The 22,041-nt window shown below is 51.2% G+C and overlaps 3 protein-coding genes across 6 annotated transcripts; 2 read left to right on the forward strand and 1 right to left on the reverse strand.

The window, feature by feature from the left end:
• Positions 1-739: 739 nt before the first annotated feature.
• On the reverse strand, positions 740-2,575 carry ARL16 (ARF like GTPase 16). The gene is made up of 5 exons (XM_080923872.1): positions 2,483-2,575; positions 2,318-2,375; positions 1,788-1,901; positions 1,342-1,457; positions 740-1,173 (listed from the first exon to the last, which is right to left on the reverse strand). The coding sequence occupies exons 1-5, from the start codon at positions 2,542-2,544 to the stop codon at positions 1,002-1,004; spliced, it is 522 nt and encodes a 173-aa protein (XP_080779998.1). The 5' UTR covers positions 2,545-2,575; the 3' UTR covers positions 740-1,001.
• A 207-nt stretch (positions 2,576-2,782) lies between these two features.
• Positions 2,783-16,575, forward strand: HGS (hepatocyte growth factor-regulated tyrosine kinase substrate). Of its 4 annotated transcripts, none has more exons than XM_080923085.1 (22): positions 2,783-2,868; positions 4,046-4,130; positions 4,596-4,671; positions 5,222-5,314; positions 6,921-7,044; positions 7,625-7,677; positions 8,423-8,491; positions 9,142-9,266; positions 10,615-10,693; positions 10,773-10,871; positions 10,998-11,093; positions 11,782-11,820; positions 11,901-12,044; positions 12,134-12,193; positions 12,551-12,761; positions 12,987-13,159; positions 13,233-13,373; positions 13,452-13,626; positions 15,188-15,321; positions 15,398-15,517; positions 15,603-15,755; positions 16,037-16,575. In XM_080923085.1, the coding sequence occupies exons 1-22, from the start codon at positions 2,832-2,834 to the stop codon at positions 16,145-16,147; spliced, it is 2,397 nt and encodes a 798-aa protein (XP_080779211.1). In that variant the 5' UTR covers positions 2,783-2,831; the 3' UTR covers positions 16,148-16,575. The 4 variants fall into 4 exon arrangements, with proteins under 4 accessions (XP_080779211.1, XP_080779213.1, XP_080779212.1 ...); XM_080923087.1 differs by having other exon boundaries at positions 15,669-15,755; XM_080923086.1 differs by having other exon boundaries at positions 12,554-12,761.
• Positions 16,576-17,284: 709 nt separating this feature from the next.
• MRPL12 (mitochondrial ribosomal protein L12) lies at positions 17,285-20,760 on the forward strand. Its single transcript, XM_080922806.1, has 5 exons — positions 17,285-17,442; positions 17,916-18,102; positions 18,328-18,414; positions 20,155-20,292; positions 20,383-20,760. The coding sequence occupies exons 1-5, from the start codon at positions 17,369-17,371 to the stop codon at positions 20,497-20,499; spliced, it is 603 nt and encodes a 200-aa protein (XP_080778932.1). The 5' UTR covers positions 17,285-17,368; the 3' UTR covers positions 20,500-20,760.
• The last annotated feature ends 1,281 nt before the right edge of the window (positions 20,761-22,041 follow it).

Here is a 22,041-nt window from a genome sequence, read left to right on the forward strand (position 1 = left end):
TCAGGCACTGTGGTCTTACTACCCAGCTGCAGGTTTTTCTTGGGCAGATTTGAACCCAGATAAGGTAAAGATCATTTAACACACTGATACACTCACTGGTCAAGCTATCCTAGTAGGTTACCACCTCCTGTGTGCCTTGTCCACTTGTGGGAAGTCTTTTACTCCTGTACATAGTATTAAAAGCAATAACATTCTAGTTTCTGGTGAGGTCAGAGACACACTCCTCCACCCCTAGAATTTTTTTTTTCTTTTGAGATTGTCTCACTGTGTTGGCCAGATCTCAGAGATCCTCTTGCCTCTGCCTTCCAAGTGTTGGCATTAGAGAAATGTTCTAGCATACCTGCCCTGCTCATGCCCTCCTCGCCCCATCTTTTTGAGAGCTCAGCTCCTGCAGTCAAAATGATCCTTGAGTCCTTCAAGTCACAGGCATGCGCCACCACATCCTGCCTACTTTCTGTCTTAATTTTTTAAAAGCCATCACATCCTGCCTACTTTCTGTCTTAATTTTTAAAAAATTCATTTTATGTATATGAGTAATCTTAACTGCAGGTACTCCTGCATGCCAGCAGAGAGCATAGTATAGTGAGCCTCCAGGTAGTTGTTGGGGGTTCAGCTCAGGAACTCTGGAAGAGCAGGCTGCTCTCAAATGCTGAGCCATCTCTCCAGCCCAAGACAATGCTTAATAACTATATTTGCTTCATTAACTTTTATATTTTTTCCTGGGCAACATGGTCAGGATATCAAAACTCAGAAGGGCAGAGCCTGTACTATAAAAATGACCTGGGCTCGTGCAGTCCAAAGCCCTCAACAGGTACAGATTTGTGGCGGGAGTCCCAGCAGATGTGAAGACACCTGCAGTCCAACTTTTGTGTCCCACGTCTTGGGACCATTGTTCAGAAGTGAGAGGACAGTGGTGTGTTTGTGTGCTTGCTCACTGCGCAGACCCCACCTCAGAGAGGCTGGGTGGCTCCTCCTATCAAACACACATCTCCGCCTTGCAGTCAGCTGCTGCATCTGTGTTGGTTCTGGAGCCAGAGTAACACCGCTGCCAAGCCAGTGCCGTTCCTGGCACTTGTTTCTACTGTGGTGATGTTCTGCTTGGCACAAGCAATGATGTCTGGGAGCCTGATCAATGATTTTATTTCCTCCGTGGTCATGTAACAGGGTAGGTCACTGTAGTTGAAGAAGCACTTGGTCAGAGTGGTGCCTGCCACAAAGTTGCCCTACCCCCCCTCAGCTGAACCCCCCCCCAAGCGGAACCCCATGGTCTTGGCTGTACTCAAGTAGAGCAACCCCTTGGAATAACCTGCCCTTCATCCTCCCCAGCCCTTAGACCCATACATTTTATTGAAGAGTATGAGGACCGAGGCTTTTGCAAGTTCTTCTGCAGAAAGGAGACCCAGGAGCTGCATGCAGGATGCAGAGAGCTGGGTGGGGTTAGAGGCATCCATCATGAACTAGGGAAAAGGAAAACATGCTAGAGAAGACAGTCCTGACCAGCGCTCCAGGGCATTTCACAAGAGTGCACAGACAACTTTTTAAATTGATTTAAATGTATGATGCTGGAGTTTGAACCTAGGGCTTCAAGTGTAGTAGTCAGGCAAGCACTCTCTTAAGCTGAATATCCAGTCCCAAAAGAGGCTTGTAAACGACGGGTTTTAGAAATAGCCATGGGGACAGTCATCAAAGACTCCCAAACCCGATCCCATACAAAGCAGGGTCGATACTTGATGGTTCAGGGAGACAGACAAAACCGTCCCCCAAATACGCTTTAAGTATTAACCCACCAAAAGCGAATGGCAGTTCCCATAGTAACTAGACCAGATGGGGCTCATGCATCCACCGAGCTCTCGGATGGTGATCTTCCTGTGGGCCACGATGTCTGTGAGGTTGGTGCCCACCTATGGGGAAAAAGAACCACAATGCACAGAGACCAGCCGGTGTACCATTGTGAACTTCTGGATGGCAGCTCTGAGACTTGAGTGAGTTTAACATCCAGAGCCAGTTGACAACTACTCAGGCCCTTCAGCGGAGCTCTTACCACCAAGAAAAGCAGCTATCTGGGACTCCAGGCCAGCGTCAACTATAGAGATGGGTCCTGAGAGTGACAATGAATGAGTCTCTTGGGATGGCAAAGAAAGGTGCCCAAGGGAAGACCGGCTTCGGTTTCCCTGCACTCCTAAGTCCAGTGGCGGGAGTTTCTCTACCAAAGGCAGTACCCAACCCACTGACCACAGGCACCTTCCATTAGGAGAGGCCTGATGGAACAGGCAAAGGTAACTCATGTTGGTCAGACCTGAGATAGGCGGTCACCTACCGTGGGCCGCGTCGGTGGAGGTTCTCCCAGGTCGCCTTTGCCATCTCCTGAGCTCAGCTGTACTGGCAGTCAAGGCCCTGATCGAGGTAGTGACGAGCAACCCGGGGGTGCACCCTCCCCGCCCTGCCTGGGAGCCCCCTCCTGCCCACTCCGCGCGGAAGGATATTCTGAAGGCGTTTCACCAACAGGGTCTTTCCGACTCCCGCAGCCCCTAGCAGGAGACACATCCCTTCCCTGGACCACTTGCTTGCACCTCTGAGCTACGCCTCCGCTTAGCTTTCATTGGATAGACTTCCTGTCCAGGCTGTTCATTGGTTAGTCCCAATGGACTGAGCGGTCCAATGGCCGCTCAGAGTCCGTGTGCAAACGCAAGGCTCGCCTTGGAGCTGGACTCGGGGCGGCGCGGAGACGTTGCGCGTGCGCCAGCAGAAAAACAAAGACGGAAGCGGAAGTTGGGGGGCGCGTCAGCTCCGAAAGAGGGAGCGCCCGCGGCGTCGGTCGGAGTGGGGTCGCCATGGGGCGAGGCAGCGGCACCTTCGAGCGTCTCCTAGGTAACGCGTCCGCCCTCCAGCTTAAGCCAGCTCTCTCGCGCACCTGCCAGATGCTGCCTCCGTAGGTCTCAGGAGAGCAGGCGGGTCACCTAGACCGGCCCTCCCGTCGGCCTCCCGGGAGCAGTGCACGGTCCCCGGGCCTCGGGTGTGGCCGCCCGGGCTGTGCACTGAGTCCCGGGATTCCAGTGAGGAATGCTTTTTGGGAGTCCGCGATGGACCTCTCTTCCTCCGGGTCCGACGGTCCTGAACCGATTGGGCCAAAGTCCTGAGTCATGAATTGCGTGACTCAGATCTTAGCCTCATGCGGGTCTCAGACCCCAATACCTGTTCGAAGGGTGGAATCGATACTGCCTTCCTTAAACCTTTTGAGCCGCTTGGGGAATGCTTTCTAGGACTCCAATCTTGGGTTCTGGTAGTGCCTGGGGGTTCGGGAAGACATTTTTTTTTCTCAGTGGTGAAGGTGCTTGTTGATCCTATCTGAGCTTTCTGGACAGCATAAATTTTAGGAGGGAAAAATGAGTTTGACATCCATACACCATTCCCTTCATAAAAGTATTGTGTCCAGTAACAGGCTTCATCCTGGGCTGCTTCTTTCTGAACTAAAGTTTTCAAAGGTGATTTTAGAGGATGAAACGTTTTCCTTACTCTCATATTCTGGGAGGTTCAGCCCTTCAGGTATGAATCTAGTAAACTTGTTGAATAGTAACGAAGAAGGTGGTGTATCTTGGGATAGCTCACTTTTGTAAGAGAGAGGTGATAAGAGTGTGAAGAGGTGTTGGCTGGGGTGAGTCTCACCCCCTCCACTTGACATGCTAAGGGAGCCCAGCTAAGATGTAACTTCTAAATGATGGGCCTCGGAGGGTCAGGTGACCCTGTTGGAAGCAGCAGCATACTTCGTTTCAAAGCACTCGGCAAGCTGTGATATGGGGCGTTCACTACCCCTACTTTATCTTTAAAGGAGGTGCAAGTGGTGCCTGTCTCAGAGGTTCTGTGGGAACCGGGTGAATTCAGAGCTCGAGGTGACAGCCGATAGGGAACAAGCATATTTTCTACATTTTTTGCTGCTTGCGTGGGGAGAGGCCATTCTCAGTTGTACTTCAAGAGGATTCTTAGTTTGGTTTGCCAGCTCGGGTGAACGTGCTGCCGCGGACCTTTGAATGGTGTCTCTTTACCTTAGACAAAGCCACCAGCCAGCTTCTGTTGGAGACAGACTGGGAGTCCATTCTCCAGATCTGCGACCTGATCCGGCAGGGGGACACACAGTAAGTGGGGAGGACCACCCTTCTACGATTGACAACAGGAGTTCTTTACCCTGGCTGCTTTGATGTCTTGTTAAAGCTGCACAGTTTAGAGATACTTAGACTTACTGATACTTCCTCAGAGGACTGAAGGACCAAAGTAGTGACTGGAAGGCTGGGCGTCTACCTTGGTTGGTAGAGTATTTGCCCAGCGTGTATTAAACCTTGGGTTTCGTGCCCAACACAGCAGTATAATGTTATCCCAGGACATGGAAGTCAAGACAGAAGGATAGGAAATCCAAGGTCTTCTATCTGAGTCTAGCCTGGGCTACAAAAACCCATCTCAATACATAAAGAAAGATGGGGATAGCTTTCCTTACCTTGCTGAGAAGTTCCCCCTCCTTTTCTCTTCTTGCTGTTACTCTCCCCCCTGCCCCCCGCTTTTCTTCCTGTGGTTACTGATCCCCCTCCCCACCTTCCCCTTTTCAGAGCAAAATATGCTGTAAACTCCATCAAGAAGAAGGTCAATGATAAGAACCCACACGTGGCTTTGTATGCTCTGGAGGTAACTAGAAGCCTTTTGCAATTGCTTCTCTCTTCAGACTCAAAAATCCTGACCTTTCAGGTGTCAGGCCTCCACATAGCACCCAGTGGAGTCCTCTAGCACCAAGTACAGTTGTGAGCTTGGCCACTAAGCCTGACCACTCTTAGGGTAATAGGGGAGAGAGCAAAAAAGTGCTTTTTTAAAAAGATTTATTTATTTACTATATATAAGTACACTATAGCAGAAGAGGGCGTCAGATCTTATAACTGATGGTTGTGAGCCATCATGTGGCTACTGGGATTTGAACTCAGGACCTCTGGAAGAAGTCAGTGCTCTTAACCGCTGAGCCATCTCTCCAGCCGAAAATGCTGCTCTTTCAGCTGTAGTCCATACACCACTGACAGACGGGATGCCAGTAACCTTTGACCATAGGATGGTATCAGGGCCTGTAACCCGTCTTTGAGCTGCTGTGTGGGGTCTCTTAACAAGTTGGGTGGGCTCAGAGGCCAGTCTTTCAGCAGGAAGGGTCTTGCCCTGAACACAGGCCTTTCTCTTTCTTGGGATTTTTCAGGTGATGGAGTCTGTGGTAAAGAACTGTGGCCAGACAGTTCATGATGAAGTGGCCAACAAACAGACCATGGAAGAACTGAAGGAGCTGCTGAAGGTAGGTGTCCTGGGAGTCATGAAAGATGGTAGATTCAGGGATAGTGTCAACTCCTCTGAGTGTTTGTGAGCCAACTACAGCAGGAGGAGCAGTGGGTGTGTTAGAGGAAGTGAGTAAGAGTGAGTGGTCATTTACTGTGAGTCTAGCATAGACTCTGGGAGAGACACCTCCAGGCTCATGTGCTGTTTCTGCAGGATGAGAAAGACACTTCTTTTGGGACTGGGGAAGGCTTCTAAGAACTAGGGTATGTAGCTGAGCTTTTAAGGGCAGTAGGTTGCATGCCTGTGGGCATAGATGCCCATGGAGTACATGTGACCACGAGCTTCGGGAAGACATTTGGAGCAGCACATTCAGGGATGGGAGAGATCTGAGCAGAGGATGTCCAAGTTTAGGTATATTTGGACAGTAAAGAGGGCAAAATGATTGAGCAAGGGGCTTCCCTTTAGCAGAAGAGGAAAGGCTCTCAGGATCCATGTGAGATTATCCCCAGGACCACCTAAAGGATTGTGATATGGATAGTGATACAGTTAGATTGGGCAAAGTGACGCTGTTCCCCATTTTGTAGGATCCAGCACCAGTGTTTAGTCTCACAGGAAGTCCCTACTCATGCTGCCCAGAACCTGTCTCAGATGCTGAGCTCTGCCCTTCTCACTTGAATCCTGAATCAGACCATGTTGCAAGATCCTAACTGGAAAAGAGCAAAGTGTTAGGAGCCCTCCCTATTCTTGTTTTGACACACTGTGTCCACTGTGCAGCAGGAGCACCAGGCTGGTTTGCCCCTCTATTGGAAGAAACCCTTACAGAGAAATACAAAACTCAGTATAAAGTTCCTTGTAGGGGCTGGAGAGATGGCTCAATGGTTAAGAGCACTGACTGCTCTTCCAGAGGTCCTGAGTTCACATCCCAGCACCCACATGGTGGCTCACAACCATCTGTAATGAGATCTGATGCCCTCTTCTGGTGTGTCTGAAGACAGCTACAGTGTACTCATATATATAATAAATAAATAAATCTTTTTAAAAAGCCCTTGATTTACTCCTTGAAGCTGCTTTGTTCCTTGTCATGCCAACATAATGTGTCGTGGCCTCCCTGAGAAAGTGCCAAGCATGAAGCTGGACTGGAGCTCACAGAGCCTGAGCCCACTGTGGAGAAACATCTGAAGAAATTTCCCTGCCTCTCTCAAACTATGGCTGGAGGGAGATCTATAGTATCTGTACCCTCAGCCCCATGCATTGCTCTGTGGCCTGTCTTCCTAGTGCCTTTTAGAGAGTTAGTTATGGACCTCAGAGAACAGTGTTTACTGCCCAGGATCCCCTGGAGAGATGGAAGGAGGCATGGTTGTAGATCAGGAACGTGAAGCAGCGTAGCCTCTAGGAGTCCCCTGGTTGTTTTCGGGATTAATGATTGTGACCCTGAGCAAGCATAGACACCCAGGAGGGTCACTCCTGTGGTTAGACTGTTGCCTGGCAACCCTAGGATCTCTCCCCTGCCTTTGTGCTAATTGTTTCTGTTCAGGGCAATTGGTCTTGTTGCATGGTTCTTCCCTCTGAGGCCTCAGATACCCAGAGTCCCCTACAGCCCTCCCTACTTTCTTCCTGCTCCACAGAGGCAAGTGGAAGTTAACGTTCGGAACAAGATCTTGTACCTGATCCAGGCCTGGGCACATGCCTTCCGGAATGAACCCAAGTACAAGGTGGTCCAGGACACATACCAGATCATGAAGGTAGAAGGTAAGTTAGAACAGCCCCAGGCTGAGAACATGACCACTAGAGCCACAGGTTTGTCTTTCTAGTAGCAAAGCGAGATAATCTCAGTGATAGGGCAAGGGAGGGCGGACTGGTCCTCCCCGAGTGATTGGCAGTGGCCTGAGGAGGTTGTGTCCCCTAAACCTTGGAGGGAGGTCAGGCTCTGACAGGGTCTTGCATTCTACACGTACACCCCACAGGGAAGCAGTGGACTATTTTTTAGGCAGTAAACACTAATTCTAGAGATCAGCACATTTCAGAGTGTTATGCTTCCTGGGGGCAGTGCAGGATGAGCAGATTGCGACCTTTATTCCAGTTCAGACCCTGGGGTCAGGGTACCCTGGACCTGCCGCAAGGCCAAGATGCTGCTGCTGTGTGAGGGAGCAAGTCGCTGGCAGGTTCCAGGCCAGGCCAGGGAGGCAGAAAGTCTTTTCTTACGCCCCTGTCTACTTGGTTGGGCTTGGGTCTCAGAAAATTCTGGGTATCTTTCCCTAATGCTGCCAGTTTTGTCTAATGAGGCAGATGTCAGGGGTTAGAAGTGGTGACTTTGACCCTATCTTTCTAGGACATGTGTTCCCTGAATTTAAGGAAAGCGATGCTATGTTTGCTGCTGAAAGAGTAAGTCCTGGCCAGCCAGCACTGGTCGGCTTAGGAGTATGGGCAGGGAGGAGGGAGAGCCTGGGACTTTCTTGTCTAGGGTTTGGGTGGGATGAGGGATGGCTCATGCGTGAATGCCATGAACTCCATGACAGCCTGTGCTAAGGACGTCATGAGACCTTGACACAAGAACAAAGACAGGAGGCTGGGGGATTTAGCTCATTGTAAAGCTCTTCCCTGTCATATGCACAGCAAGCAAGCATACAAACAGAAAACCGAACTTGCTCTATAGCCCAGGCTCACAGAGATCCACCTGCCTTAGGCTCCCAAGTGCTGGGATTAAAGGTGTGTACTGCCACACCCAGTGTGGATCTCTTTACACCCCCCTAAAACAAGGCTGGTTGCAGTAGTGCACACCTTTAATCCCAGAATCTCAGAGGCAGAGGCAGGTGAGTCTCTGACCTTAAAGCCAGCCTGGTCTACACAGTGAGTTGCAGGATAGCCAAGTGCTGCATAGTGAGGTGCTAAACCCTGTCACAAAAACCAACATCCCTCTGACAAGAAGTCTGTCTGGAGGAAGCTCTTCAGTTTGGAACAACTTAATCCTGGGCCATGCTGTTTAGGCCACGGATTATGAGGGTCTTGTCACAGGTACTCTAGTTGCATTGGGATCTTCTCTGGGATCCTTTTCTATTTGGGACATGGGGTAAGTTCTGTTTATGAGCACTTGGGAGGGAAATCATGTGATCATGACTGTTGTCCCCAGGCCCCTGACTGGGTGGATGCTGAGGAATGCCATCGGTGCAGAGTACAGTTTGGGGTGGTGACCCGCAAGGTGAGTGTCCCCCAGAAACTTGGGTGTTCTTTTCCATATCCCTGCCATCTTCACAAAAAGCAGTGCTCCTTTTGTATGACCCTGTCTCTCTATTCTAACCTGGAGTCTAATCCAGCTCAGAACAATGTGGTGCTTAGGGCAGGAACTTGGTGTTTGGCCTCTGATGGTCGGTATCCCCTCATTTGAAGATTGCCTGATGGGCAGGGCCCAGCTTCCCCTGGGGAATCTGGACATCCCAAGCTTAGGCTGAGTCCAGGTCCCTCTAGGCTTTCTCTGAGATTGGTAAAAACTTGTTTCTAAGGTGCTGAGCTTGTCTGGCCTCTGGCTCCTGTAGCTTCCCTTCTCCCTTCCCTTCTGACAGTGGTGAACATGGGGCCTGCAGTGTCTGAGCAGCAACACTAGGATTCACTGTATTCAGGAGCCCTTGTTTCTTCAGAATCAGCACCTGTTTTCTGTTGTCTATTTTTAATTCCTTTTCCTCCAAATGGTGGCTGAAATTAAGTTTCCTGCCCATCCCCCATCTCTCTGCTCTATTGTCCTTGTCCCCATCCCTGCTCCTGTTTGTAGCGCTGGCCACAGCAGCTCTGGTTGGTGGGTAGTCAGGGTAGTCATAGCCGAAGTCACTGGACCTGTCCTGCTCTGCCTCACAGCATCACTGCCGAGCATGTGGGCAAATCTTCTGTGGCAAATGCTCCTCCAAGTACTCCACCATCCCCAAGTTCGGCATTGAGAAGGAAGTGCGCGTGTGTGAGCCCTGCTATGAACAGCTGAACAAGTGAGTGTGCACTCCGTGGGCACTTTTTGATGACTACAGGCCTCAGAGGCTCCTGAAGCACTGTCAGGAAAGTTAGGGGAAGGTGGCTCTAGCATCCCAAATTCTGGGACAGGGTGGGCAGGGTGTGGCTGCCCTATAGCTGAGACTGCCCTGTGCCAATCACTAGCTTTGAATTGTTTTGTTTAGATAGGCTCTTGCTTGGACTTGAATCTCCTTTCAGATTCTAGGATGTCAGACCTGGTTCTCATTCCGTGGTTTGGATTACAAGCCAAGTATAGTGGCTCACTTGAGAGGCGGGGCAGAGACAGAGGCAGGTGGATCTCTGAGTTCAAAGCCAGCCTAGTCTACAAAGCTAGTCTGGAATAGTCAGGGCTACATAGAGAAACCCTGTCTCCAAAACACCAGTGTAATACAAAGATGTATGTTTACTTGTGTACATGAAAACATGTTTACAAGCCCTTGACTTGGATTTCTCAACCGTGGTTTGTGTTCCTGTGTCCACATGTATCCAGATGAGTTTGTGTTCTAAATGTTTAAGTTGCGAGGGGGGAGGGAAGAATAGTTGGGTATGGCCACCAATGCTGTGGTTAAAGCATGTTTTTTCCTTTAGAGAAGAGAATATGTGAGTTGAAATCCTATGTTATGTATGTGGCCCTCAGCCCTACTTTATGGAGAAACCTCTGATCTACATATCGAACTCTAGAAAAGCTCTGGCCTGCCTAGTCCTTACTGCCTGTGGTGGTTTGTACATGCTTGGCCCAGGAAGTGGCACTATTAGTAGGTGTGGCCTTGTTGGAGTAGGTGTGTCACTGTGGTTGTGGGCTTTGAGACCCTCATCCTAGCTGCCTGGAAGTCACTCTTCTGCTAGCAGCCTTCAGATGAAGGTATAGCTCCTCCTGCACCATGCCTGCCTGGATGCTGCCATGCTCCCACCTTGATGATAATGGACTGAACCTCTGAACCTGTCAGCCAGCCCCAGTTAAATGTTGCCATTTATAAGAGTTGCCTTGGTCATGGTATCTGTTCACAGCAATAAAATCCTAACTTAGACACTGCCCTTTCTGGCATCTTCTGAGGGGAATGCCAGTTGCTGGTCATGGTAGGCACAGGGGCAGTGCGTAGGTAGTATACGAAGGCTCTTGGTGAGGGACTCACGTAGACCAAGTGACCCACTCATGTTCTGCAGCTGGCTGAGGCACCAGGGTCCCTTCTGCCATTCTCTGGAGGGTAGGTGTGGAGCAACATGTCTCTGTTGGACCTTCACTGTCAGTCTGTGGATATGGTGTGAACAAATCCTGGGAGGTGATGTCAGTGCATGGTTGCTTACAGTGTCTCATTCTGCCTGCAGGAAGGCAGAAGGGAAGGCTGCCTCTACCACTGAGCTGCCCCCAGAGTACCTGACCAGCCCCTTGTCACAGCAATCTCAGGTACAAGGTCCCTTCTAGTCCCTAGAACACCTTTCCACCTCTTCCCTGGGGCCCTTCTCACTCTACCCTATGTTCTCAGCTGCCCCCAAAGCGGGATGAGACAGCCCTGCAGGAAGAGGAGGAGCTACAGCTGGCTCTGGCTCTATCACAGTCAGAGGCTGAGGAGAAAGAGAGGATGGTAAGCCATGGGGCCCTGTGTTCCCTCTGATGGAGGACTAGGTGTATGGCAGTGGAGGTGTGTGGAGGCTCAGCTCCTTAGCCTGTGCTGCCTGTGCCTCTAATTCTGTTGCTCGTTCTGCCTCAGAGACAGAAGTCAACATACACAGCGCATCCAAAGGCAGAGCCTACACCCTTGGCTTCCTCTGCACCTCCAGCTGGCAGCCTGTATTCCTCGCCTGTGGTGAGCCTTCTCAGCCAAGCTGGCTTCTCATTTTTCAGGGATCCCCAAAAAGGTCCTGTTGGTTCAGGACTTTGTTGTGGTGTACTGAGGCCGCCAACAGTGGCATCTCCCTGCCAGGGAGATGAATCCCTTCCATACTTCCTTGCACATACAAGGTATTACAGGTCTGGTCTGGGTGTCCACCTCACCCTCACCCTGTAGATAGGAGAGGGAGATGTAGCCGATTGAGAATTTCAGCTGCAGGCTCTGTGGAGCTCTCTAGAGTAGCCTTCCACAGATGGGCTCTGGAGCTAGAAACAGCCCTGGCCCCTGCTGGTAGGAAACTCTTCCCTCTTCCCTAGATTTTGAGCAGGATGCACACTAGGGCTTCATTAGCGCTAAGCTCCATGTTCGTCCTAGGGAGTCACGGTTGCCTGGCAAGTGCTGCCCTGTGTCTTAACAAAGTTAGATTCTGGTAGCACACAATAGTCTCATAACCCAGGTTCTTCAGATTGTGTAGCCAAAGGAAAGTGGATGCCTGCCACAAGGGCTTGTGAAGGAAAGGGATGGAAGGAGCCAGACAGGTGACTAGAACATTGCCAGCCCTAAAGTCTGCTGGCATTTGGAGTCATCTGGGTCCCTGTCTGAAAGATTGCTTGGGATCACATCACCTCCTGTGGCTTCTCACACTCAGTGCTTATCTCCCCAGAACTCATCCGCACCTCTGGCTGAGGACATCGACCCTGAGGTAAGCAGCACTCTCAGGTGCTGTCTGCCCTGCTTCCTGGCCCACACCAGTGCCTCATCCCCTCCTTTATTGTTCCGCAGCTTGCAAGATACCTCAACCGGAATTACTGGGAGAAGAAACAAGAAGAAGCTCGGAAGAGCCCCACACCATCTGCACCTGTGCCCCTGACAGAGCCAACTGCCCAGCCTGGAGAAGGGCATGCAGTCCCCAACAGCATGATAGAGGTGAGGCTCCTCTGAGCTCTTGACTGTCAGGTCCTCGGGCAAGGTATGAAGCGGGCCAGAGACCCTCCTAATTCCCCAATCTCTTCCAGGCTCCTCTTCCGGAGACAGACTCTCAGCCCATAACTCCCTGCAGTGGCCCCTTTAGTGAGGTAAACTGTGCCTCCTTTCTGGGTTGGGGGGCTGTGTCAGAGTAAGGAGTCTCCAAGCTCCGGCTGCTCTTTGGACCCCAGTGTTCTACAGCGGCTCGGAGGAGGCCCTCCTTGTCCCTCAACTGTTGAGGTGTCTGCCAGTCATACCCAGTCATGGGCAGATGAGAGCTTTGCTCTGTGCTTTGTGTGCAGACATGTGATGTGTCAGGCATGAAGGATGGGTCATGTGGCCATGCCAGGCTCTAGACACATCGGGCAACGCTTTTCTACCAGCCTAGTACCTTTGAGACGCTTCTTCCTAAGCTTAAGGGGCATAGCCTGCACCCTGTCATGCTTAGTTACCCACTCTGTCTCCAGCAGTACCAGAATGGGGAGTCGGAGGAGAGCCACGAGCAGTTCCTCAAGGCCCTGCAGAATGCCGTCAGCACTTTCGTCAACCGCATGAAGAGCAACCACATGCGGGGCCGCAGCATCACCAACGACTCGGCTGTGTTGTCGCTCTTCCAGTCCATCAACGGCATGCATCCACAGCTGCTCGAGCTGCTCAACCAGCTGGACGAGCGCAGGCGTAGGTGCCATGTGCCCTGTGACATCCAGGGTTCATTGCCCATACTCCATGGAGCCTCTTGAGTTCTCTACAAAGTGCTCATGGGAGGTGGTCCCATTGGTGGGGCCTGCTTTGCTCCTTTCTGTCTCCAGCCTCAGGGCCAGAGGCTCTGCCCAAGGAAAACAGAGGCCCACATCACCTGCCCTCAGCCCGTGAGAGGCCTGAGCTGCCCTGTTCTCTATACAGTGTACTACGAGGGGCTTCAGGACAAGCTGGCACAGATACGTGATGCCCGAGGGGCTCTCAGTGCCCTGCGTGAGGAGCACAGGGAGAAGCTGCGCCGGGCAGCTGAAGAGGCTGAGCGTCAACGTCAGATCCAGCTGGCACAGAAGCTGGAGATCATGAGACAAAAGAAGCAGGTATGGTGCCTGACCCAGCATGTGGGTAGGGGAGGCCCAGGCTCGTCTGACCACTGCCTCTCACTTCACTCAGGAGTACCTGGAGGTGCAGAGACAGCTGGCTATCCAGCGCCTACAGGAGCAGGAGAAGGAACGGCAGATGCGCCTGGAGCAACAGAAGCAGACTGTCCAGATGCGTGCCCAGATGCCTGCCTTCCCCTTGCCTTATGCCCAGGTAGGTGCTGCCCAGCCCACCTTGCCCATCATGGGCCAAAGACACTCTCTCTGACTGTTGGCTCTTTTTTGTCTCTAGCTTCAGGCTCTGCCCACAGCTGGGGGTGTACTTTACCAGTCCTCAGGCCCAACCAGCTTTCCTGGCACCTTTAGCCCAGCAGGCTCAGTAGAGGGCTCTCCAATGCATGGTGTGTATATGAGCCAGCCAGCCCCAGCCACTGGCCCCTACCCCAGCATGCCTGGCACCACAGCAGGTAACCTTGCCAGTTTACAGAAGATAGAATAGAATATAAGGAATTTTCCAAATTTTCTATGTGACTGTTTTTCTAGAATTGTTGTTTTCTGTCCATATGGAAACATATGTTCTCACACAAGCATGCACACACAGACATACACGCATTTCTTACTCTCTTCTAGGGTGAGGAGCAGGTAAAAAGTTTTATCCTCAGATTTCTTACTCTCTTCTAGGGGAGGGGCGGGTAAAAATATTTTATCCTCAAGTCAGGATGTGTTCACAGACAGGAACCACTGTGTCACAGCAGGTCATCATCACTGCCCCAGTAAAGATGTCTCTGCTTCAGAAAATCCCCTTAGGACTGTCAGCAGCCTGGCCCACCTTTTCTCTTCTAAACATTTCCCGTTCTGTTTCGTGCCTATAGGCAGTTCTTGAACACCTCATGACCATTGTCTTAAAGTTGGTAACGCTGTGTGGCCGAGGTGGGCCCAGTGGGCTTCTCATCTGTTCCCATTATCAATAGGTGTCGCTTAAAAAGCACCTTGAGACTGCAGGTGTCTTGGTACAGACTCCTGCATCTTCTTCCTGACAGTTACTGCTCTCACCTCCCTCTGCCCTGTCATCTATAGCTGTGGACTGTGTAACGTTGTATTCAGAGGAAAATAGTCTTTTACTGCTATTGGTTTTAGTTTCTTGAGCCACTTGACATGAGAACTGAGATCGGAACTTGAGAATAAGAGGACTCAGCTGTCCTAACTGTTGAGCCATCTCTGTCCCAGTTTCTGTTGGTGTTAATACATTATCGGTGTGATCCACGTGAGTGCCAATTGCTTGTGTCACCTTTGATCAGGTCAGCTTGGTACTCTGCCTGCTTTGTCCAGACTTTGGTTATCTGGGATCCCCCTTCCCTCTGTGGGATGGATAGTCATTGGAAGGCAGAATCTCAGCCTGTACATGGTAGTGTACATCCTACAATCCCAACATTTGAGAAGTTGAGACAGGAGGACTCCAATTTAAGACCAAACAGACAGTTAAGGCTTGGGTTCTTAGGGTATATTTTTAGTTTGTAGGTTACCAAAGACCTAGTAGTGTGTGATATCCTAACTACGTTCCCTTTAGTGCTTCTCATTCTGACAGCTTAGGTGGCCTTCATTATCCCTGGTGTATTTCTTAATTTTTATCATATATAGTCTTTTCTGAAGTGTTAGCCTGGGCTACTGTAGGACAGTGTTTGTCTTTGTTCCTGTTGTCTCATTTGTGAAATTACTAGTGTCAGTCCTTCCTAACTCCTTCGGTCTGACTTCACCTGTTTCCAAACAGTTAGAAGGGTGGTAGAATACTTGCCCAGCATATACAAGACCTTGGTCTCAACCCTTAGCACTATGAAAACAAAGAATTTTTTTTGGTTCATTTTTTTTTCAGTTTTTTCCCCTCCACACACACACACATTGACTTTTCTTTGATGAGGATGTGAAACATATACTTGGTTTTGGAAAGTTAAAAGGAAAAGCCCAAGAAAGGGTGCTCTCCTCCTACTTTTGTCCTTTCTTAGCTGAGTCAGCTTATCTTTGTTGTCACAGATCCCAGCATGGTCAGCGCCTACATGTACCCAACAGGTGCCCCTGGGGCACAGGCAGCGCCTCAGGCCCAGGCTGGGCCCACCACTAGCCCTGCCTACTCCTCCTACCAGCCCACTCCAACCCCAGGTTACCAGGTATGTGGGCAGAGTCTCCCCCTTTTCTTCACCCAGCCCTCTTCTTTTCCCTCACCTCACCCCCTTCCTTCCATAGAATGTGGTTTCTCAGGCCCCGCAGAGCCTCCCAGCCATCTCCCAGCCTGCACAGACCAGCACCATCGGCTACATGGGGAGCCAGCCAATGTCCATGGGCTACCAGCCATACAATATGCAGGTAAAGAGACCTAGTCTTTACTGGGCATAGAGGGGTATCACAGACAGGTCCTCTCCTCCTGGCTCTCACTTTTGCTTTCTTCCAGCCAGGAGGGTCTGTTTCTGTCTGGTCACAGATTACTCAGTGTTGGGCTCCATCTTACTTCCCACAGAACCTCATGACCACCCTTCCAGGCCAGGATGGGTCTCTGCCAGCCCAGCAGCCCTACATCACAGGGCAGCAGCCCATGTACCAGCAGGTGAGCCATCTCCCGGCCACTTGCCCTTGGACTCTTGGGCTTCCTTTGATCCCTTGCACTAGGCTTCTACCCAGGGGCTTCTCTCAGCAGTCAGAATGACAACATGCCATTCAGTACACGTATGCACACATGAACCTAATGCAGTGCACACATGTACACATACATCTATATTGCACACACATATGTACACAGACATCTATATTGCACAGGAGACAGGTTTACAAGAACTAACAGTGCAGAGGTGATGGGCCGGGATGAGTCTATCTGCTCTTTCTCTCCAGATGGCACCCAGCACTGGCCCTCCCCAGCAGCAGCCCCCTGTGGCCCAGCCACCACCTGCACAGGGACCGCCAGCACAGGGCAGTGAGGCCCAGCTCATCTCTTTCGACTGACCTTGAGCCTGGCACTCACCCTCCAGAGTAACACTACAGTTCTCCAGGAACCACTTACATGTCTAACTAGTAATTTCCTCCCGTTACTGCCCTGTAGTGTCCCTTCTGTGAGCAAGGGCTGGGCCTTGGCCCTCTTCCCTGTCCTCAGTGGTCTGGCTCCTGTCACTGGTTCCCTGCTTTGGTCCTGATGCAGTCTGACCTTCCCAGGACTGGGACTCTGCAGGGCAAGTAGGACCTTTTCTGGAGAGTGCCCAGCTGTGTTGGGGCCTGCCACACGTGACTGTTGTGGGGATGCTTAGCCTGGCCCAGAGTCCGATGTGAACTGTGTGGTGTCCAGGCATTGCCCTGGAAACCAGAAGAACCGTGTGGGTAGAAGCTTCAGGCATCTCCATCTCCCCTACTCCCTGGATGTCATCTCTCCAGTGCAAACAGTGAAAATAAAATGTATTTCAAAACTCTCATGATTGTTTTGTTGGGCAGCAGGCTGTATTGGACCAGCACTTTAATAGTCTGCATCTGTTGTGGAGTTTGGTGGGTATTGGTTGAGAAGCCTTGGACTTTTAACAGTCTTCATCCTGGTGCAGGATGTATCACCAGGCAGTAGTGACAGCGTGCAAACACAGGCTTTTGCAGCCCAACTGCCCTCAGGATCATACATTAGTGCTGTATGGGATCAAACCATTGCTTAAGGTTTTAGCTCTCTCACCCTATAAAATACATTTCAACCTGACTTCTGGTGAGGACACTCAAAATTTGCCCTTTCCCTCCCAGCCAAGCGCCTGCCTTAGTATGCACTCAAAGCAGAGGTGGCTTCTCATCCTAGTGTAAAGCTCTCCATTTGGTCTAGAACAATGGATCGGGCCCTTCTCTTAGGCTTAGAGTTCTGGACTCATTAAGTTCCTAATTTCTTGGACCACTGAGCTGAATTCAAGGGGCTACGGAGCGAGATCCGTAGGTATGGGGTCACCAACTTACTCCCCTAGCGAGACAAAGGCGTCCAGAACAGAGCTGGTGGAGAAAGTGCCAATCCACTACTGTTTCCGGGCCCAGACTGCGCCTGCGCGTCGCACCGCTTAGTGCGTAACATCAAGAGCCAACCCAGGCTAGAGCCGCCCTGGGCTCCGAGGCCTGGTGGCTAGAGCGGCCGTGCAGCTCGCCTCCTCCCGGATAGAGCGCCTCTTCCGCTTAGAGCCGCGTGTGACCTTCCCGTTTTGCGGAGCTATGCTGCCGGCGGCGGCTAGCCGCCTGTGGGCGCCCCGGCTTGGACTCGGGGGAGCAGCGCTCCGCCTTGCCAGGTATAGCGGTGGGTCTAGAGCGCCGTTGTCCGGGCGGCGGGCAGGAAGTAGGTTCGAAGGGAAGGGGTGACGGGCGCCTCGCCACCTTCCGCGGCCCAGCCTGCGGGGCGTGGAGAGGGCGGCTCGGCCTGGGCGACCTTGGATGCAGGTACGTTTTGTCCCAGCTTCCCGCCGCTGAGACCTATCGTTGTGGACAGCAGCATAGCCCGATCCTGGTGCTTGGTGCAACATTGTGCACCCGCCAGGCCGATGTATTTCATTCAACCAGAAGCCTGCCGTTCTGGGCAGGGTTGCAGACATAATCATGGGATCCTGAGGCTCTTTGGGAAATGTAGGGAAGCCTTTTCAGGTCCCTTAACCCCAGCTTGTGGATTCTGGCCCCAGTGGTGGCGGACTAAGCACATGGATCTTGTACCCTCGAATCTCCCGCGTCTCCCGTTTTCTCGGGTCTAACGGCTGTTTGCATGGGGTAGGCAACAGATGCCCGGTGTCTGTGCAGTGCGGCAGTTGAGAAGCAGCAGCCACCGGAGGAGTGAAGCACTCGCCGGTGCACCTCTGGATAATGCTCCCAAGGAATATCCACCCAAGATCCAGCAGTTGGTCCAAGACATTGCCAGTCTTACGCTCCTGGAGATCTCAGACCTCAACGAACTCCTGAAGGTATTGGGAGAGATCGGCACAGACCAGGACTATGGACCTGCCTTCTATTTGTATTTTTACCAATAAGGGCCATAGGTCTCTGTGTCTTCTGGGTGTGTGTGGGGACTTTGGTAATTTACTAAATGTGCTTTCCTAGGTGGTAGGGCCAAACAGGCTTGTACCTTCATTAGTAAGTACATTTAAGGTGCGACAAGCAGCCACTGAGCTCCCTCCTCTATTCTACAGAAAACACTGAAGATCCAGGATGTCGGCCTTATGCCAATGGGTGGCATGGTGCCCGGTGCCGTCCCTGCTGCAGCATCAGCCTCTGAGGTGAGTCTAGGCCACAGGAAGACCCAGTTCTGTGTGCCCAGTTAACTGCCGGCCTTAACATCTGGTCTATTTCTCTTGTTCCTGAGTCTGCAGCTGTACTTGGTTTGTTCCTCTCAGGGCTCCCCCGAAATAGCTCTGGGAACTTTCCTGCCGAAGGCATTCAGTGTCTTTATTATAGTGTGTATGTGCATGGGTGTGCATGAACAGGGGGTCAAAGGACAACTTTCAGGAGTTCTCTCCCTTCACATGGGTTCTGGGGATCATCAGCCGCTGAGCTGCACCGGTGGGAAACACAGTGATCTCAACAAAGGAAAGGTTACGTCAAGCAGCACTATGTCATACCTACGTTAGAAGTAGGGAGAGTGTCTGCCTCCTGTGCAAGGCACTGTTTTGGATTGGCAGGGAATAGGCAAACAGCTTTAACTGGGTGGAGGCTTGGAATTTTGAAGAAGGCCTCTGCAAGGTGGCAGTGTTGGATGAAACTTGAAGGTGTTGAGGAAGAGAAGCAATGCATTTCTCAAACAGATCTGGCTGACGGGGTTTCCAAGCAATCTTTAAAATCTGAGTGGGGGCTGGGCAAAGTATCGTACACTTTTAATCTCAGCACTTGGGAGGTAGATGCAGGCAAGTCTCTGAATTCAGTGCTGTTTAAAGACAGATGGGCTGGGTGTGCGCCACACGTATGTGGGTGTCAGAGGAGAGAGTCGTGGTGTTCCTCCACCTGGAGCTGAAGGCTGTTACTAGCAGCCTGATGAGAGTACTAGGAATTGAACTCAGGTCCCTCTGAGCAAACAGCATGTATTAACTTAGAGCCTCTAGCCCATTTGAACCTTTGAAGCAAAGATAGGGTTCATTGCCTGAGCTGAGGGCTTTTGAAAAAGATCACACCGTGTCAGGACACAGACCCAGTTCAGCTGTGTCCCTGATGGTGGGGCTCAAAGCTGGAGCCATAAGGTCTCTGCATCCATTAAGGAGCATCACTGTTACACTGATAAGGCTAAACTCGTCACTTTGGCCAAGCCTGGCAGTGTGTGCCTTCAAATCCCAGCACCCGGGAAGCAAATCTGTTTGAGGTCTTCCTGCTCTATGAGTCTCAGGTCACCTAGAGCTGCTGGGCAAAGAAACCCTGTCTCAACGCCCCTTCCTCCCAACCAAAGGTTGTATTATCATCATTACCTCATTGTGGGCTTTGTTGACTGAGGGCTGTGATAGTCCTGACTTTTCCATAACCATTATTATCTGCAAAGCATTTGTTATTCTCCCTGCCTCATAAGTTCCAATTGCTGTTACCTGTGTTCATGTGGAAGCCTCTCGAGTTAGGCACCTCTTAACCTTATTTTTACACATGGTCTCTGCTTGGCCTGGAACTTATCTACCCACCCCATAAATCACAGTCTTTAAGAGATGTAAAATGAGCCTAGCACTCTGGAGGCAGAAGCAGGCAGATCTGAGTTTGAGACCAGCCTGATCTACAGAACAGGTTCTTGGATATCAAGGGCTACATAGAGTAGGTCTGTCTCAAAAATTCTAAACGTGCACGGGGTGGGATGGGGTGGGATGGGTGGTAGGAAAAGGAGGCACAGAGTGTACTTTGTTCCAGGGCATGGTCCTGTGAGTGATCCTCTTGGTATGGCTTTGTGCAGGGTAATGCTCAGGTTATGTTTGGGTCTTACCTGCAGGTCCTAGTGGGGCAGCCTCACCCCATCCTTTCTCACCTTATCTTTGTTTCCACGCCCTAAGGCGGCTGAGGAAGAAGACATCCCTAAGCAGAAAGAACGGACACACTTCACAGTCCGCCTGACAGAAGCAAAGCCTGTGGACAAGGTGAAGCTGATCAAGGAGATCAAGAACCACATCCAGGGCATAAACCTCGTCCAGGTGGGACCCTAGGTGGTGCTGAAGGTGACTTTCCTGCCCAGCATGTCGATGACCTAAGTACCCCACAATTCTCACTTCTGTCTCTTGTAGGCCAAGAAGCTGGTGGAGTCCCTGCCCCAGGAAATCAAAGCTAATGTTGCCAAAGCTGAGGCCGAGAAGATCAAAGCAGCCTTGGAGGCAGTGGGTGGCACTGTGGTTCTGGAATGACAGCACGGTTACCAGGACTTATGGACTAGAGTCCCTGGGATCTGGGCAAAGCCTGCTCACCCCGCTTCACTCCCAGGCAGTGCGTTGGGAACAACAGCTACTGATGCTGGTGACAGAGGTCTCCTGAGAGGAACAGCCTGGACCTACTGTGCTGGGTTGGGGTAGTCACCTTTGCAGAACTCTCAAGGGATTGCCTTGGGAACTTACCAAGTGAATGCACCCTCTGGTGGCTACTGAGAAAATATACTCTTCGGGCCGGGTGTTGTGTGAGTGTTGTGTGCCCAGTGCAGGTAACATAAAGGCCACCTAGACGCGTGTGTATGTCCTGAGTGTTGCCGGGCCGTTTATCCCTGGTGGGCTTGCTTGGGGTCTGCAGCCATACGTCACATCCTATTCTTTGGGGAGGGCACTGTCCTTTGGTACCCCATAATAGATTGTGTCCACCCAAACCTACAGCATAATAAGGAACTGGGTTTAGGGGAGGGGTTGTATCTTGAAGTTTGGATGGGGAATTTCCATTTAGATACTTCCTTTGTTTAAGACAGGGTTTCTGTATGTAGCTCTGGCTGTCCTGGAACTTGCTTTGTAGACTAGGCTGGCTTTGAACTCAGATCTGCCTGCTTTCTGCTTCCTGTGTGTCAACACTGCCCAACATATACTTGGAGTTTTAGAAGTAACAAAGTGTAATTCTGGCCCAACCTACCAAGGTAGTCTCTACCAGCTGGGGTGGGTAGAGACAGAGCTATTAACTTTTTTTTTTTTTAAGTATTTTTTGTATAAGTACAATGTCGCTGTCTTCAGACACACCAGAAGAGGGCATCCGATCCCATTACAGATGGTTGTGAGCCACCATGTGTTTGCTGGGAATTGAACTCTACCTCTTGAAGAGCAGTCATTGCTCTTAACCACTGAGCCATCTTTCCAGCCAGAGCTATTAACTCTTAATACCCAAGGCAAGATGGTTGTCCATAGAGTGATAAACACACTTAAATGTACAAAATGGGAGTTCTGGAGGGCTCGGGGCTGGGGCAAGGTGGGAGAAGAGGCTTGTGCGTGCAGGTCTTGGAAGACCCTGACCAAGCCTGGATTGAGTCATCCCCAAGGTGGAGTGTGGGGCAGGCATTTTTGTTCCCACAACTCTGAGCAGAGCCTAGGAGAGGAAAAGTTTCTTCAGCTGGTCTTTGACCAAAGCCCAAATGTTCAGTGTCTGAAGGAAGGTACCCTCTGGCATTAGTTTGTTGGGATTACTTGTAGTTCTGTAAAGAACCAGGAGATGGCAGTGTTGCCTTGTGAGGACTGCCTTGCAATTGGCAGCCCCACCCAGCTATGAGCCAGTCCACTCTGCCCTACATGACTAGGAAACTCCAGCTTCCCTGACTGAACACTGGACCCGGCCTTGGAGATTGCTACTGGCCACACTGTTCTAGTTAATGATTGCCGAGCAGCACTTCAGGGCTGTCTCCACCAAGGTGGCCATCAGGAAACCTAGGTATGACTTGCCTGATATTGCCACCACTTGGGGCAGATGAGCTCAAGAACTCA

Source organism: Micromys minutus (genome assembly GCF_963924665.1).
Source record: "Micromys minutus genome assembly, chromosome: 10".
Taxonomy (NCBI): Eukaryota; Metazoa; Chordata; class Mammalia; order Rodentia; family Muridae; genus Micromys; species Micromys minutus.

What these genes read in the sequence shown, in the direction of transcription:
- HGS (XM_080923085.1), top strand. Translation starts at nt 2,832, where the DNA reads ATGGGGCGAGGCAGCGGCACCTTCGAGCGTCTCCTAG. An exon ending in TTGGGGTGGTGACCCGCAAG is followed by an intron (nt 8,492 to 9,141) that starts GTGAGTGTCCCC and finishes TCTGCCTCACAG; the next exon opens with CATCACTGCCGAGCATGTGG. An exon ending in CTCCAACCCCAGGTTACCAG is followed by an intron (nt 15,322 to 15,397) that starts GTATGTGGGCAG and finishes TTCCTTCCATAG; the next exon opens with AATGTGGTTTCTCAGGCCCC.
- ARL16 (XM_080923872.1), bottom strand. Translation starts at nt 2,544, where the DNA reads ATGTGTCTCCTGCTAGGGGCTGCGGGAGTCGGAAAGACCCTGTTGGTG. An exon ending in TTGGTGAAACGCCTTCAGAA is followed by an intron (nt 2,376 to 2,482) that starts TATCCTTCCGCG and finishes ACTGCCAGTACA; the next exon opens with GCTGAGCTCAGGAGATGGCA. An exon ending in GGAACTGCCATTCGCTTTTG is followed by an intron (nt 1,458 to 1,787) that starts GTGGGTTAATAC and finishes CCTTTTCCCTAG; the next exon opens with TTCATGATGGATGCCTCTAA.
- MRPL12 (XM_080922806.1), top strand. Translation starts at nt 17,369, where the DNA reads ATGCTGCCGGCGGCGGCTAGCCGCCTGTGGGCGCCCCGGCTTGGACTC. An exon ending in ACCTCAACGAACTCCTGAAG is followed by an intron (nt 18,103 to 18,327) that starts GTATTGGGAGAG and finishes TCTATTCTACAG; the next exon opens with AAAACACTGAAGATCCAGGA. An exon ending in CTGCAGCATCAGCCTCTGAG is followed by an intron (nt 18,415 to 20,154) that starts GTGAGTCTAGGC and finishes CCACGCCCTAAG; the next exon opens with GCGGCTGAGGAAGAAGACAT.